At 40.7% G+C, this 15,057-nt stretch overlaps 1 protein-coding gene across 5 annotated transcripts in view; it reads left to right on the top strand.

Annotated features, from left to right (window-relative positions):
- LOC126473449 (uncharacterized protein KIAA0930 homolog) overlaps positions 1-15,057 on the top strand; it is a 113,414-nt gene that overhangs the window by 58,274 nt on the left and 40,083 nt on the right. For 2 of the 5 annotated variants that reach the window (XM_050100503.1, XM_050100502.1), the window contains exons 7-9: positions 764-870; positions 994-1,156; positions 11,175-11,795. In XM_050100503.1, coding sequence (XP_049956460.1) covers positions 764-870; positions 994-1,156; positions 11,175-11,795 — 891 coding nt within the window. The remainder of the gene's footprint in view (positions 1-763; positions 871-993; positions 1,157-11,174; positions 11,796-15,057) is intronic. The other 3 variants (XM_050100505.1, XM_050100504.1, XM_050100506.1) reach the window with 3 other exon arrangements.

Here is a 15,057-nt window from a genome sequence, read left to right as displayed (position 1 = left end):
ATCTCACAGCATCCAAGACTGTTCTTTGTGTCTGACCTTTGGACAGCTGATGCCAGATGATGTTGCAACTTTCACATGACAAATCACTCGCTGTACTTTCCTAGCTTTCCCTAACCAAGTTGTTTCCTCTACCGTTCATTAGTATCAAATGATACTTTCAGTATTACATCATATGGTTTGTCTATCTGTCCAGTCTCCAATCAGGAACCAGTGGCAGCACAATACATGTGCATTTCATTCTTGGAATAACAACCATTTACAGACTTTACATGTTGCCTTTACAATAAGTATTAATATAAATAACAAATCATATTAAAGAAACCATAAAACTGGTGTGATTTAATATTGTATGTGTTTCAAAACTACTCACAAATAAGCTGAGGGGAAAAAGCACTATTTTCTGCTATATGTTACACCAATATGGCCTCACCCTCACTCTGCATGAAGAAAAACTAGCAGTGCTTTTGCCCTCTTCCAGTAATGCTTATGTTATTGCGTACCCACTGTCTTTGTCACTTAATAGCCAGTTTAAAGTTTTGGAGAATCTCGATGTATACGCATATTCTGTGTTGATTCAGCACAAATCTCTGCATGGTTGTAGTGATACCTTTTGTGTCACTGTCTGGACTTCAAAACTCATAATTCTGGAAAACGTGATCATTTCAGTTGTTCTACGGTGCTTTTTGACTTTTAGTTTTTACAGATAGTTTCATACTTTGGATTTATATTAATATCTTCTTAAATTACATGTAAAAATGTATAGGCTCTGGAGCGGAAACCCCAACATCGGAACCTGGACTGTGTGCAACTGACATGTGGGACTCTGATTGGGATGAAGACCCGGAAGACTTTTTTGTTTACACACACCGGGTAATAATACATTTAGTGCATATTCTCAAATAAAATGATGATACTGTAAATTTTTTAAAAGATACATACAAATGTAAACTTTTGGTTTTATTTGTTAAAATAATTTGTTTGCACATTTGGTAGAGACGTTTGAGCGATCCCAGTGCAAATCTTAATAATTTTGTGCGTGGCGGATGGAAGACAAAGCCATATGAGAGTTCAGGACCTAAATCTCGATCCGAGAATGAGGGATTGGACTCAATGGCTAATGGTGTGACAGAAATAGAAGCTGGAGATGTACGAGATGGTGAGAGAAAATGATGTAGAATAATTTTTCTCTATTTTGATAGAAAATAATTAATCATGTCTGTCTTATTGTCTGACTCATTCAGTCACGGAACAGTCATTCCTTCTTTCTAATAGCTGTTTTCTTTTTATATTAAAGGAAAGAGAAGCTAAATCAATTTCTTAGCCAGTCATTTTAGATTTGTGCTCCCCATAGACATCATGTGGAATCTCTTATTTATTGCTGTTTTTGAGTTCTCAGAATTTGTTGCCTTACGTCTAATGCAAAGTCACAACACTTTCATTGGCAGACTGTCTTAAAACCTACCTGTACTTCCCCTTCCTAAAACTTAGAGACTATAATTTTCAATTTGCCATATTGATTTACTAAACTTAAGATTAGTACAGCAACATTATGCTGTTTTTGCACTTTATAGAGTTTTTATTTTTAGAATCAAGAAATTAACTTTTGTTGAACGTTTTGCTGATTTGTGCAATTGTTCCCAGCCACAGCCCATCAGAATTAGAAAATTCCATTTTATTATTGTTATTATTATTGTTGTTGTTTGTTGTTATTATTTTGTATGTTTTGTTTGCATATTTGTTAGTATGTGTAAGTGTGTTAGTGCATTTAAGTTCTGTAGCGTTGTAGCATGTTTCAGTGTTCATATCTGAGTAGACACTTTTATTGCACAGCATATATTATAAATACACACAGTTTTTTGCATTAGTTTACAAAGTTCAAATTTTTTATTATTGCTGCTTTTTATGTTTATCCAGATATGCCCTCTGCTTCTCCATATGTGAAGAATTGTTCCATTAATCTTATTAGAACACGTGTTTCTTAAGGTGGTTTGGTGCTGCTTGTGCATTGTTACTGGAGGGAATATAAGAGCACCCAAATAGTTTTGATACTTCATTGCATTTCACAGCCATATTTGATGGAGTTGTGTACCAAATTGCACCTCAGATGTTTTCACTGATATTTAACTGTGCATTTCCCAAATGTTCACATTGTGATATATTGAAAATTAGTTTAGCTACCATGTTTCCAGCAGCCTAATCTTTGCTTCTTATGAAAACTTAAGAGAAGGTGTTCAATTGGCAGTTAACATATGATCTTTCCCCCTTTGAAATGTAAAATGTCAAAATATTAAATCCTCTCAACAACAGCTGAAATTGTATCGTATTGACAATACATAATACAGATGTCAGATTTAATATTTCCTGAACAAAAATTACCTTTCTTTGCACTGACAAGGAATAGTCATGGAGGATAATAAGTGTGTGAAAAGTAGAGTGCTGCAGTAAATTTTAGAACTTTTTACACACAGATGGTATAGCAGTTGATTTGAGGGTAATGGGAAGTAATTACCAGGTTTTGTAGTATGTAGTAATTAATAATGAATAAAAAGCAGTTGCATATGTAAAGAATAGTAGATACAAATGAAGACAGGTCTGATACAAACTACACAGATAAAAGAACTTTGTCAGTAAAGATATGGTGGTGCTATTATTCTGCATATGTCGGGGAAGGATCAGGGTGAAAAGGAGGGAAGAATGAGGTCAGAGGGGGGGCTAAAGAAAGGCTTACGAAAATACCATTTAGTAATAATAACCAGTGTGTAATTAGAAAACCAATTTCCACCAGCAATTGAAGGGCTAGTGTTCGTAGAAAGGCTCGAGTTGATTAATCTTAAATCTGTCCACAGGTGTCTGCTTGTAATTCACAGATCATTGCATGTTGCATGTTTATGGTGGGCTTTCTCTGTGTTACAATTTAATGGTGGTCATGCCAGCTTCACACTGAACAGTATTTACATGTGGGCTGATGAGTGATATGATTCCTGCCCCAAGTATCTCTCTTGGGAATGTGTTTGTCTTTAACTGTAATCCTGCTATTGATGGTGTGGGCATATAAAACAGGTTCTCCACACAACTTGGTGGCCTATACACAGTAGTGAAGCATTGATTTATCATAACTATCTTATTTTTGATGTCTTCAGGGGGCTCACCACTCTCTGGTGAGTACATGCTTGGCTACCAGTGGGTGCCAGCCTTTGGAGCGCTACCTCCCTATCCATGCTGCATGTCTTATTCTCTTCCTATTCTTTTCCCCTACCTTGGGGACAGAGTTGTATGCCTTCTTCAGGTAACTGAAGTTCTTGATAAAACTGTGTATGGATTAATCCTGTCAACTTATTTTTCTTTTCCTACTTTCCTCTGCTTTGGTGTTTGAGGTCTTTCTTCTTCTTCTTCTTCTTCTTCTTCCTCCTCCCTGTGTGTTTGCCGCCCCACGTCTGTTGCACATAAAAGGTGACTGGGTAACGTGTAATTCCCAGCCCCGCGTCGACAAGTAGGGCTCGTACATAAGCCCTGGTAAAAGCCAGGCACAGGGAATGGTGATTGCTTGACCTGGTACCTTCCTGTATGCCAATTGATCCCTATGTCTGGAGTCTGGGAGATGTGACCTGAACTGTGGACAATCAACAAAGAAGATGGGTGAGCCTCTCCCCACCTTCCCCCCTTCCCTCTCCTTCCTCCCCCCTCCTTTTGCCCTCCCCCCCCCCCCCCCCCCCCCCAGCAGGAAGTAGTGCGCCATTGGAGATGCTATCCATCGTGGGGGTTTCTCCACGATGAGCTCCTCATCTCGTAATTGTAAATGGCTGCACTCCAATGCCTTGTGGTGTCACACACAGAAGACGGTCACAATTTCATGACAATTAATCAATTTCTTATTCAGAAGGGTTTAGATGTCACTGTAGGTCCTGTGAAGTCTTGCTCTCAGTTGCATAATGGAACCTTGTTTTTGGAGACAGTGCTTTTCAGGCACAGAAACTGCTCAATGCAACACTTCTCCACAGCTATCCTGTAAAAATTAGAGGCCCACTACACTCTGAATTCCTCTCGTGATATACACTCGGCTGCTTGATGGCCTGACCTAGGTTAAAATAACAGCCTATCTCACTGACCAAGGAGTGACGGCAGTTCATCGCATGATGGAATGACTCGATTAAGAATTAGTGCCAACCCACACTCTGTTCCTCACATTTGACCATGTGGTACTTCCATCTAAAATTGAGGCTGACTACGAAGTTATTACTGTCAGACCACATATCCCAAGTTCCACGCTTTGCTATAAATGTCAGTGTTAGAATCACACCCACGAATCTTGTGAAAGTGCAGCCATAAGTGTATCCTGTGGCAGGGACACTCATGAGGCTGAGTACCCACCCTCCTTTGCCTCATTGTATGAACTGCAAGCTGCTTCCTCCCGTGACTGTCCCACATACCTCAGTGAAAGAGCCAATCAGGATATTTGGGTGATGGAAAAGGTTCCTACTTACATTTGCTCAGAAAATGTTGGCTAGCTGTAAACGTTTTACACCACCCTTTGACAATTATAGTACAGTTCTTGCTACACCCTGACGTACGAAGGACATGGCTTTTCAGGCTTGTGACTTCCAGTTCATTGCCATGGTTGTGAAATCGTTCAGCTCCAAGATCACACCCTCCTCTTCAGTAGCTACATGTGTAGCTACAAGAGCACACCTTACCAACAAACCTTCACCTGCGCCAGTGAAATTGCATGCCTTGCAAACAGAAGCACAGAAATGCAAAAAGGAGTACTTCCTAGATGACTTTCTCTGTACAGTTAGCCAGCCAACGTCTGGGTCTGCATCTGACAAACGCCAAGGTTCCAAGCAGCCAAATGAAGGCAAACGATCTTCACCTTCTCGACGTCGACATTCTTCAACGGTGTCACCACGCGACGCCCTCACCCAGCCGACCTCCATTTCACCGAGGCACACAGCCAACAACCAGTCTGCTGGCCAACTGTAGGCAATCAACCAGGATCCTCTATCTTCTGAATCTAGTCATTGTGCATGTTTGAATTCTGGCACACTTGGTAGCCACTGTGGTGGCTGCCCCTTATTTGACTCATCTCCTGTCTATCATCTGATATGGTTCTTCTCCAATGGAACATTCGTGGCATCAGATCCAATAGGGTTGAATTACGGCTACTCTTGTGGTCGTACTGTCCAGTTGTTTTCTGCCTCCAGGAAGCAAATTTACACCCTCACAATCATCTTTACCTCCCACACTTCAGTTCAGTCTGATTTGACCTTCCCCCTGAGGCAGGGACTCTGGCTCATGGAGGAGTCATGTTGCTCATTCGAGATGATGTTTATAGTCACACCATTTTCTTGCACACCCAGTTTGAAGCTGTTGATGTCCATCTTTCTTTTCCTGATTTCATCTCCTCTCTTTGTAAGATCCAGTCACCATCAGCTTCTGCTGTCATCAGGGCAGACATTTTGCAACTTATTGCTCAACTTCCTCCTCACTTTTTGCTGCTCGGTGATTTCAGTGTCCACCATCGCCTTTGGGGCTCTCCATGCCCCTGTCTGAGAGGCTCTCTCCTAGTAGATATCTTCAGTTGGCTCAATTTAATGTGTTTGAACACAGGTATACCCACATTTCTTCCCAACTCAACCACTCCTTTTCCCACTTGGACCTTCTGATCTTTATTGCTCAACTTGCTCGCCATCTTGAGTGGTCCGTTCTCTCCAACACACACTCGAGTGAGCACTTCCTCTTTGTCACTCATTTGCAAACACCTGTCCCATCTGTGCATCCAACCAACTGGCAGCTTTCCAAATCAAAGTGTTCCATACATCACTCCTCTTCCTCACCCAATGTGCCCCTGTCCCCTGATGAACTGAGGTATGCCGCAATGCAATCCGTGTGTGGAGACGAGCTCTCCATATTTTTAAATGCCATCCCACAATAGCAAACTACATCCGTTATAAACAGCTACGTGTGCAGTATTGCTGCATTTTCAGGAATAGCAAAAAAGCTAGTTGGTTTTTTTTTTTTTTTGTTTTTTTTTTTTTTTTTTTTTCAAAGTTGTTTTAACAGTTTTACTTCCTCTTCTGTTGTTGTGAGTAATCTCAGTCGCTTTCAGGAACCATGGTTCATTTCTCGGCTCCTGATCTGACCATAGCAAACGATGTTATTGTAGACTCTCTTGATATCCCCAACATCTTGGGCTAATATTTTGCAGACATTTCAAGTTCCACCCATTACCACCCTGCCTTCCGACCTCTGAAACGAGCGGCAGAGGCACAGATGATGTCTTTCTCCTCCCACAATCGTGAATGTTACAATATTGCTTTTAATATGAGGGAGCTTAAATGTGCACACACTTCATCCCAGTCATGTGCTCCGGGACTGGATGGCGTTCACATAATATTGCAACACCTATCTCCTGAGGGCCTAAGCTTTCTCCTCCATACATATAACTGTATTTGGACAGATTGCACATTTCCCAGTCACTGGTGTGAGGTCGTGGTCATTCCCATATCTAAGTTTGGTAGAGACAAACACCTTCCTTCCAGCTACCATACAATTTCCATCGCCAGTAGCGTCTGCAAGGTGATGCAACATATGATTAATGGTCGGCTGGTGTGGTGGCTCAAGTCTCTGAATCTTCTCGCTAATGCCCAGTGTGAATTATGTTGGCACTGCTCTGTGGTTGATCATCTTGTCACCTTGTCAAGTCATATTATGAACAACTTTTTTGCAGAAGTGCCTAACTGTGGTCGTGTTTTTTTATTTGTAGAAGACGTATGACAGCTGCTGGAGGATGGGTAACCTCTGTATTGTGTACGAATGGGACTTCTGAGGCCATCTGCCCTTTTTATCCGGGAATTTTTAAACGATTGTGTTTTTAAGGTACATATTGGCTTGCCTTTGTTGGACACTTGTATTAAAGATAATGTGGTGCCTCAGGGTTCTGAGTGCAGCATTGTCTTATTTTCCACAACCATTAATTCTATTGTGGATTGTCTACCACCAGGTACTTCAGGCTTTCTTTTCGTTGATGACTTTGTGATCTATTGCAGCTCTCAGTGAACCTCCCTACTTGAGTGGCTTCTTCAGCGATGCCTTGGTCATCTTTACTTGTGGATCAACAACAGTGGCTTCCACTTTTCTGCTGACAAGGCTGCCTGTATAAACTTCTGGTGGTGCCAGGAGTTTCTTTCCCGATCCCTATGACTCGGCCCATTCTTTCTTCCATTCATTGGCACAATGAAATTCGTAGGACCCAAATTTGATAGGAGACTCTATTGGTCATCCCACATCTCTTACCTGGCAGCTTGTTGTAGTCCCTCCCTCATTGTTTTATGCGGTATGTCTTGGGGAACAGATCAGACCATCCTCCTCCATTTAGACTGGTCCCTTGTCCATTCTAAACTGTGTGTATTGTATATTGTATATTCATATAATAGAGGGAAACATTCCACGTGGGAAAAATATATCTAAAAACAAAGATGATGTGACTTACCAAACGAAAGCGCTGGCAGGTCGATAGACACACAAACAAACACAAACATACACACAAAATTCAAGCTTTCGCAACCAACGGTTGCTTCATCAGGAAAGAGGGAAGGAGAGGGAAAGACGAAAGGATGTGGGTTTTAAGGGAGAGGGTAAGGAGTCATTCCAATCCCGGGAGCGGAAAGACTTACCTTAGGGGGAAAAAAGGACAGGTATACACTCGCACACACACCCATATCCAACCGCACATACACAAACACAAGCAGACATTTTGCTTGTGTCTGTGTATGTGCGGTTGGATATGGATGTGTGTGCGAGTGTATACCTGTCCTTTTTTCCCCCTAAGGTAAGTCTTTCCACTCCCGGGATTGGAATGACTCATTACCCTCTCCCTTAAAACCCACATCGTTTCGTCTTTTCCTCTCCTTCCCTCTTTCCTGATGAAGCAACCATTGGTTGCAAAAGCTTGAATTTTGTGTGTATGTTTGTGTTTGTTTGTGTGTCTATGGACCTGCCAGCGCTTTCGTTTGGTAAGTCACATCATCTTTGTTTTTAGATATATTGTATATTCATGCGCACGTCCGTCTATCTTAGTTGTCTTAACATGATCCACCATTGCGGGATACATTTACCCACTGGTGCTTTCAGTACTAGTCTTTATGCTGAGACTGCTGACTTACCGTTGTCGTACCAGTGAGATGTTCTCCTCATTCCTTACGTGAGCTGTCTGTCTTCTTTCCCTGGTCACCTATCCTACGTTCCCTTTTTTGACGATTTCCTTGACCACCAGTATGGGCTGCACCCATCTCCTCTGTTGCCTTCCAGAGTTCACTTTCGTTTCCTGCTTCGTCAGCTTTGCTGTACGCTCCCTGCCACATTCCAAACGGGTGCAAGCTCTTCACTGCCCTGGCTTTGTGCCGAGGTACATGTTCATTTTGGACTCCATTCACTTTCTAAGGACACTACTCCTGGCCTGGTGTATTGCAACGAGTTTCTCGCATTTCGCACGTGGCTTGGGGACAGTGTCTTCCTCCAACTGCTCCAAGACGACAATGGTGTCGGGTGTGCCCTTGTACTTGGCAATGATCCTTTTCAGTAGTCACTTCTTAACCAGTGCTTGATTTTTACTGCGGAGCTATATGCCCTTTATCAGGCCACACAGTTCATCAGGTGACCTAGGCTTCCAAGTTGTCATTTGCTCAGATTCTCTTAGTGCTCTTCAGAGCCTTCGCATGCTTGACTCAGTCCACCCTGTACTATAATGGATCCAAGAATGCCTGCACTCACTCACTGTGGGAGGAGCCAATGTGCTGTTTCTGTGGGTTCCTTGTCACATCGGCATGCCACGGATGAGCCTTTCGATGCTGCTGCAAAGGCTGCATCTCTCCTCCATCGGCCTGCTAATCATTCTGTTCCCTTGGATGATTTTCTTGTCACTGTCTACCAGCATGTAGTATCGCTTTGGAGTGCACAATGGTCTTCTCTCCTGGGGAAGAAACTCTGGGACATTAAACCTCTCCCAACAGCATGGTTGACTTCCTCTCAGCCCTCACATTGCGAGGTGGTCATTTTCGCCCAGCTACATGTAGGACACTTGTCGTTTTAGTCCCCGCTATTTACTAAGTGGCGACCCTGCTCCACTCTGTGCCTACCGCTCTCAACCCTTGATGGCATGCCACTTTCTGATGCGGTACCCATTTTTTAACTGTTTATGTTTACATCTATGTTTGCCATTACTTTATCAGGTGTTTTAGCAGATGACATGCATTCAGTTGATCTTACGTTTTATTCGCTGCAGCGGCATGGTGAAGCAAATTTGATCTCCATGGGAACGTCTACCATCTCAACAATGTTCTGAGAAATTTTTCCTAAGGATGTCCATGTTCTTTTAAAGTTGCCTGATTGGGTTTTTGCCTTCTTTGCCTCAAGTTTTTATTAAGTACATGTTTTTTCTTACATTATGATATGGGCGCTTATTACCTTAGCAGTTTTGCGCTCCAAAGCACCAACCAACGAAAATTATTCTTGATGTCTGGAGGACACACACACAGGCGCACACCTGTATGTGCACATCTGGGGGGGGGGGGTGTTTACACACACACACACACACACAGATAGAGAGAGAGAGAGAGAGAGAGAGAGAGAGAGAGAGTGTAAGTTCGTGCTCAGCAAAGTGAGATGGTGCAATGGTTAAGACATTGGAGCCAAATTCAGGAGAACTGGGGTCTCTAATCCCCATCTGACACCTTAAATTAAGTTTTATGTCATCTCTCTAAGTCAGTTAAGGCAAGTGCTGGGATAGTTGCAATGAGTGTGTTACATGGTCAGTTTCTGGCCCTCCCTTGTCCAATTCGACCTTGTGCTCCACATCTAATAACCTCATTTGCTATGGGACATTAAGCCCTAATATTTTTTTCTTCTCTTACTGTTATGATGACTTCCATCAGATCCATTTTACTCACCTCTGAGACATCTGGATTTCTTAGAACATTCCTCAAAGAACATGGTTCATGTAAATCTGAATATCTGTTTTGGATTATCCCCACCCCAATCATCTAGTATTCAAATCTCTGACCTCATATATATCAAAATGTCCCTTAGCTTGAAATATGTTATGATGAGGACTTCCCATTATCTGTCAGGTTGCATGCAATTACTGTTCAGCTTGTCTGTTTGGCACGATCACCACTACGGGATTAACTATTTCCAGCAAGCATTTTCCAGAATCAGTTCTCAATACTGTATTGCTACAAGCCTTATGCAGCACAGTAGCAGGATCTGGATGCTTGTAATGCCATTCTGTTGATTTGGTTTCTTTGCTTGCAACAGCTGTACTTCAGGAATGGGAACTGTGTCCAGAATTCATATGTAAGTCTTTTTCTGTGATTCTAATTTTCCATCTCCTGCTTCCTTTTGTACACATCATCCACCTTCTGTCCCCCTTTCTCCCTTTTGGCAATTTTTTGCAGAGCATACTTTCATATAACAATGTTTTTCCTTTACTCCCAGTTTCTAAAAAGTTTTGCATAGAGAACAAAATAAATCTTGTGTCTTCATTCATTGGTTATTTTACTTACACATTTGGTGCCATTTTCATTTCTGTATTATTTTTTCATATCTGCTTATCTTTAAGCAGTCAGTTATTAAGTGTTGTGGAACTTTTGTTAAAGCACTTTTAATTAAATGAACTGTATGCTCAGAATTTCCTTTGTATCAATTGATGTCTGCCTTTGAGTAATTATCTTTTGTTCTTCTGCTCCCTTTTATGTCCTACACATTCATTGAGTTTTGCCACATTCAGAGCCCAGCAAAAGAAATCATCTTGTCTGAGACCTCTCTTATTTTTAAATCTGTTATATTTCTGTCAACCCTACTCCAATTCATTCTAGTTGGTGAGTATAAGCTTTTAGTAGTTTAGGAGATGGCTAGAGCTGATATAGTAAAATTCAGATGTCCTGTAATGGTAGTTGTCAGGGACTCTCAGACATAGTGGTTGTTAAATGTCTGCACTTTGTCAATTATGATAGGTTTTATTGTCACTTGAAACAACAGATTAATGTTTCTGTCAAAAATTTATTCTTGAACTTTAATGTGCTCTGTTTGGAGTAACATACTTAGGGTTGTGGCAATGTATATATTAACTAGAATCATTTTGTTATTTTTTTTTGTCACTTTGTCGCTTTTCTTGTCCTTAGAGCTCGGGTTTTGTCTGCACTCTTCTACTTCTACTGCTACTACTTCCTGTCCTCCTCGTTGTCGATGTTCACCTCACAGATCAACATGTGCCAGTGTAGGGAGCATGGGCATGTCACAGAGCTTCTGTGAAGCCACAGCACCGCCGACTAACAGTACAACTCAAACATCCAGGAGGTGTCCTTCCTGCATAAACAATAATGAGCAGTGTGAAGGATGCCTACAAACAGGGCATTCTTTAGACTGTTCATACCTAACTGGACATGTCTGTGACAGCCATTTTCAAAATGACTTGCAGCCTGATGTCACTGGAGCTGAAGCAATTGACAGAAACTTTCATGATCTCAATCTTGGTATAGAACCACAAATAACAAGAAATGGGAACAAACAAGATACTGCTGTGTCCCCAGAAGCCATCTCCAGAGGGCAGAACAGTAAATCCAGCAGCCATAGAGTAAAGGAGTACCATTCCAAGTCTTTACCAAAAAAGCTGAAGGACTCTGTAAACAACCGTGCCAAGTCATATGGCAGGTCAATGACTCCACCTTGCCGGTTTACGCCTGATGGTACTCTAGTGAATTATTGGTGTGACTTGCCACGTCGAGGACCACCAGGAGCTCACGGTATGTTTATTTGCTTGTTGCATGGCTTAATAAGTTTTTGTAAATAATAGTTGTTAAGCAGTAACTATTGTTAATTACTTAATACAATACTTTTTTCTTTACATTTTTCTTTAGCCACTTAACTTGCACATAATAAGTATTATTTTTAGGTTAATACATCTGCTGCTCATTTTGTTTGTAACTGACTAATGTAAACGTAGTACCAATGTTACACAAATGTGCAGTCTGCTTCAGAAATGTATAAATCTACTTGAAATATGGAACTAAATGCCACTTGATGTCTAATTGTGGGTGTACAGAGCCATTAAGATATAGTAAATACTAAAAAAAATTGTTGTACCTTCTCACAAATCTTTTATGTGAAATTTAATTTAACCTTAAATACTATCTCTAGTCTGCGACTGAATGTGTGCACTTATTAATGTTTTATATTTTTAAAATCATGAAACAGATTTGGGCTTTTTTCTCCTGACAAAATTACGTACGTATATAGACTCCAGTTTTCCCCTCCCCCTTCCTGCCACACTGCCTTTCTCCTCCCTACTCCCACCCACACAAACATCACATTGTGTGAACATGACAATTGTTATTTAATGCCTTATCCAAGAACTCACCTGTCAGCTGAAAAATGCTCATTATTTTGTCTACACATTTTGTTGTAAGGCAGCAAGTTTATATGATTTTTGGCAGTCATTTTGGACCTACACATATAAAATAAATAGTGATGATTTAATTGTGCATCATTTTTGTGACTATGTTATTCTCTTTATCTCTTTGAACTTTGCTAAGAAATATTACAATGGCATTCCTGGAATGCACTTATATCATTGGAAATTATTCTCTCAAGATATTTGGAGTTGGTAGTGTCTCACATTCTTTGCTAGCATTTCTGAAGGATTTTTTATTTGGCTTTGATGTATTATGTTGTCCATTGTAAGTAGGTTTTCATTTAAATATGTAACAGGAAGAGTATATGACTTCGGTATAGTACACTGGGCAAGAAAATGTTGAGATGACAAAAGGGGCCCTTCACTCAAACTGTGTACAGCATATTTTTCTGTCCACAACCTCTGTTGGTTATGTATTCACAAATACTTAGCCCATAGCGGATGGTTTGTTGAGGGCTGCAACTGATTAGATAAGTGACAAGAAAGCAGAGATTTACTGTTTAAATCACTTTTATTTCAAGCGGCATTGTGTGTTTCAATGGTCATGCCATCATCATCATATGGATTTGTATGTTTTTATATTGTGGCATGTACTTATGATGTGCACAAACATTGTTTATTTCGTAGACAATGATGTAACAAAACCACCTTGCACTAACGAGGATGCATTGCATTTTTACAAACTGATAGCTGTTTTAATATATTTTTACAAGTATGCAAAAACTGCACGTACTTCATATCTGGATGAGTACAGTTGCTGTGTGCTTCTGTAGTGCACCATACGTCTGTCACTACACATTTCAAAATTACAGTATTTATTTATTTATTTATTTATTTTTTTTTAAAGTTGTATAATGCGAAGATGTTATCTGCCACAAAGATTCTGAACATTGGTGAGACTACTGCCAAGATACTGAGATAGAGGAATTTTATGGAGTTGTTAGTTCTATGTAATATTAGAGTAGTATGAAATTATTTTAATTTTTAAACAAAATGAAAATTGGTAACATAAATTAGCAGATATTGGCAGTTTTGCATCTTAATTTCATTACAAGTATTGTTTATGGTAAAATTACAAGTACGAAGGTGCTACAGAAATATTGTCTACAATTTACTGATATGTTGTTACTATAGTTGAGAAACTTTCAAAGAAGTTGATGGAGCCAGATTTAGTCCTTTCATGTAATGTATTTTGTCCAATCTACGTGTTTATGAAAATTTCCATTACAAAGAGGTGACACACATGCATGTCACAAATACATTTCATGATAAAATAACATGTTAATATGAATGATGATGATGATGATGATGATGATAGCAGAAATGTATGGTGGTGTTTAAAATAAAAGCAGCTGAAGCAGTAAATCTACAGGTTTTTTTCCTGTCCTCCTCCAGCTTCCGATCACGACAAGTGAATGTGAAATTGTCAGCAAAGACCTCTTCATAATAAAATAGCGTGATCGGAATTGACTGACGTATTTGATCAAAAAATAATTAACTCTGTCAAACTACGAGGATGAGTCAAATGAAAACCTTAAATTTGTAATAACAAATCGAAATTTCATGGCGTTATCCTGTAAGTTGGTAAGCATGCTACAAATAGCATGCAGAATGGTCTGTAGGTGGCAGTATAGTGCAGATGCACACATACCGTCGCAGTATCAGTAGAAAGATGGCCGCCCCACTTACGACTTGCACCAGGGAAGAACAGTGTTCTGTTATTCAGTTTCTGCGTAGTGAAGATGTGAAACCTATTGAAATTTATCGACGAATGAAGTTTCAGTACGGTGATGCATGTTTGTCACAGCAGCCAGTCTGCGAACAGAGTTGGAAGTTTGCAAATGGTGTGACTTCAGTAGAAGATGCTCCTCGTCGAGGTCAGCCACAATGAGGTGTGACTCCACAGAACTTTGCAGCAGTTGAAGCCATAGTGAAGGAAAACCTCCGAGTGACACTGAATGGCATTGCAGCATTTTAAAAATTAGTCATGGGTCAGAGCACCACATTGTGCATGATGTGCTCCAGTTTCACAAAGTGTCTGCAAGATTGGTGCCACAGCAGCTGGCTCCTGAAATGAGAGAATGACGTGTTGATGCTTGTGAAGAATTTCTTCAGCACTTTGAACAAGAATGTGATGGCTTCCTTGCAAGAATCGTTACTGGGGACGAAACCTGGGTTCACTTCCACCAACCGGAAACGAAGAGAGTGAGCAAGGAATGGTGCCAATCCTCATCACCAAAACCAAAGAAGTTACGAACAGAACCATCAGCAGGGATGGCTATGCTTACTCTCTTTTGGAATAAGGCGTCATTTTGGAGCATTATATGCCTAGAGGGACCACTGTCACCAGTGCATCATACACAGATCTCTTAAAAAATCATCTGCGGCCTGCAATCAAATCAAAGCGATGTGGATTGCTGTCAGCAGGTGTCCTTTTGCAACATTACAATGCAAGGCCCCACACTGCCCATACAACAGTTGCAACAATCACAGACCTGTATTTTGAGTGTATTCTTCATCCACCATACTCACCAGACCTTGCCCCAAATGATTTCTGTATGTTTGGACCACTCAAAGACGCAATGGGAGGAAAG

This window comes from Schistocerca serialis, chromosome 4 (assembly GCF_023864345.2).
Source record: "Schistocerca serialis cubense isolate TAMUIC-IGC-003099 chromosome 4, iqSchSeri2.2, whole genome shotgun sequence".
Taxonomy (NCBI): domain Eukaryota; kingdom Metazoa; phylum Arthropoda; class Insecta; order Orthoptera; family Acrididae; genus Schistocerca; species Schistocerca serialis.
The sequence above is the reverse complement of the archived record's forward strand: the minus strand, read 5'-3'. Positions and strand labels throughout refer to the sequence as shown.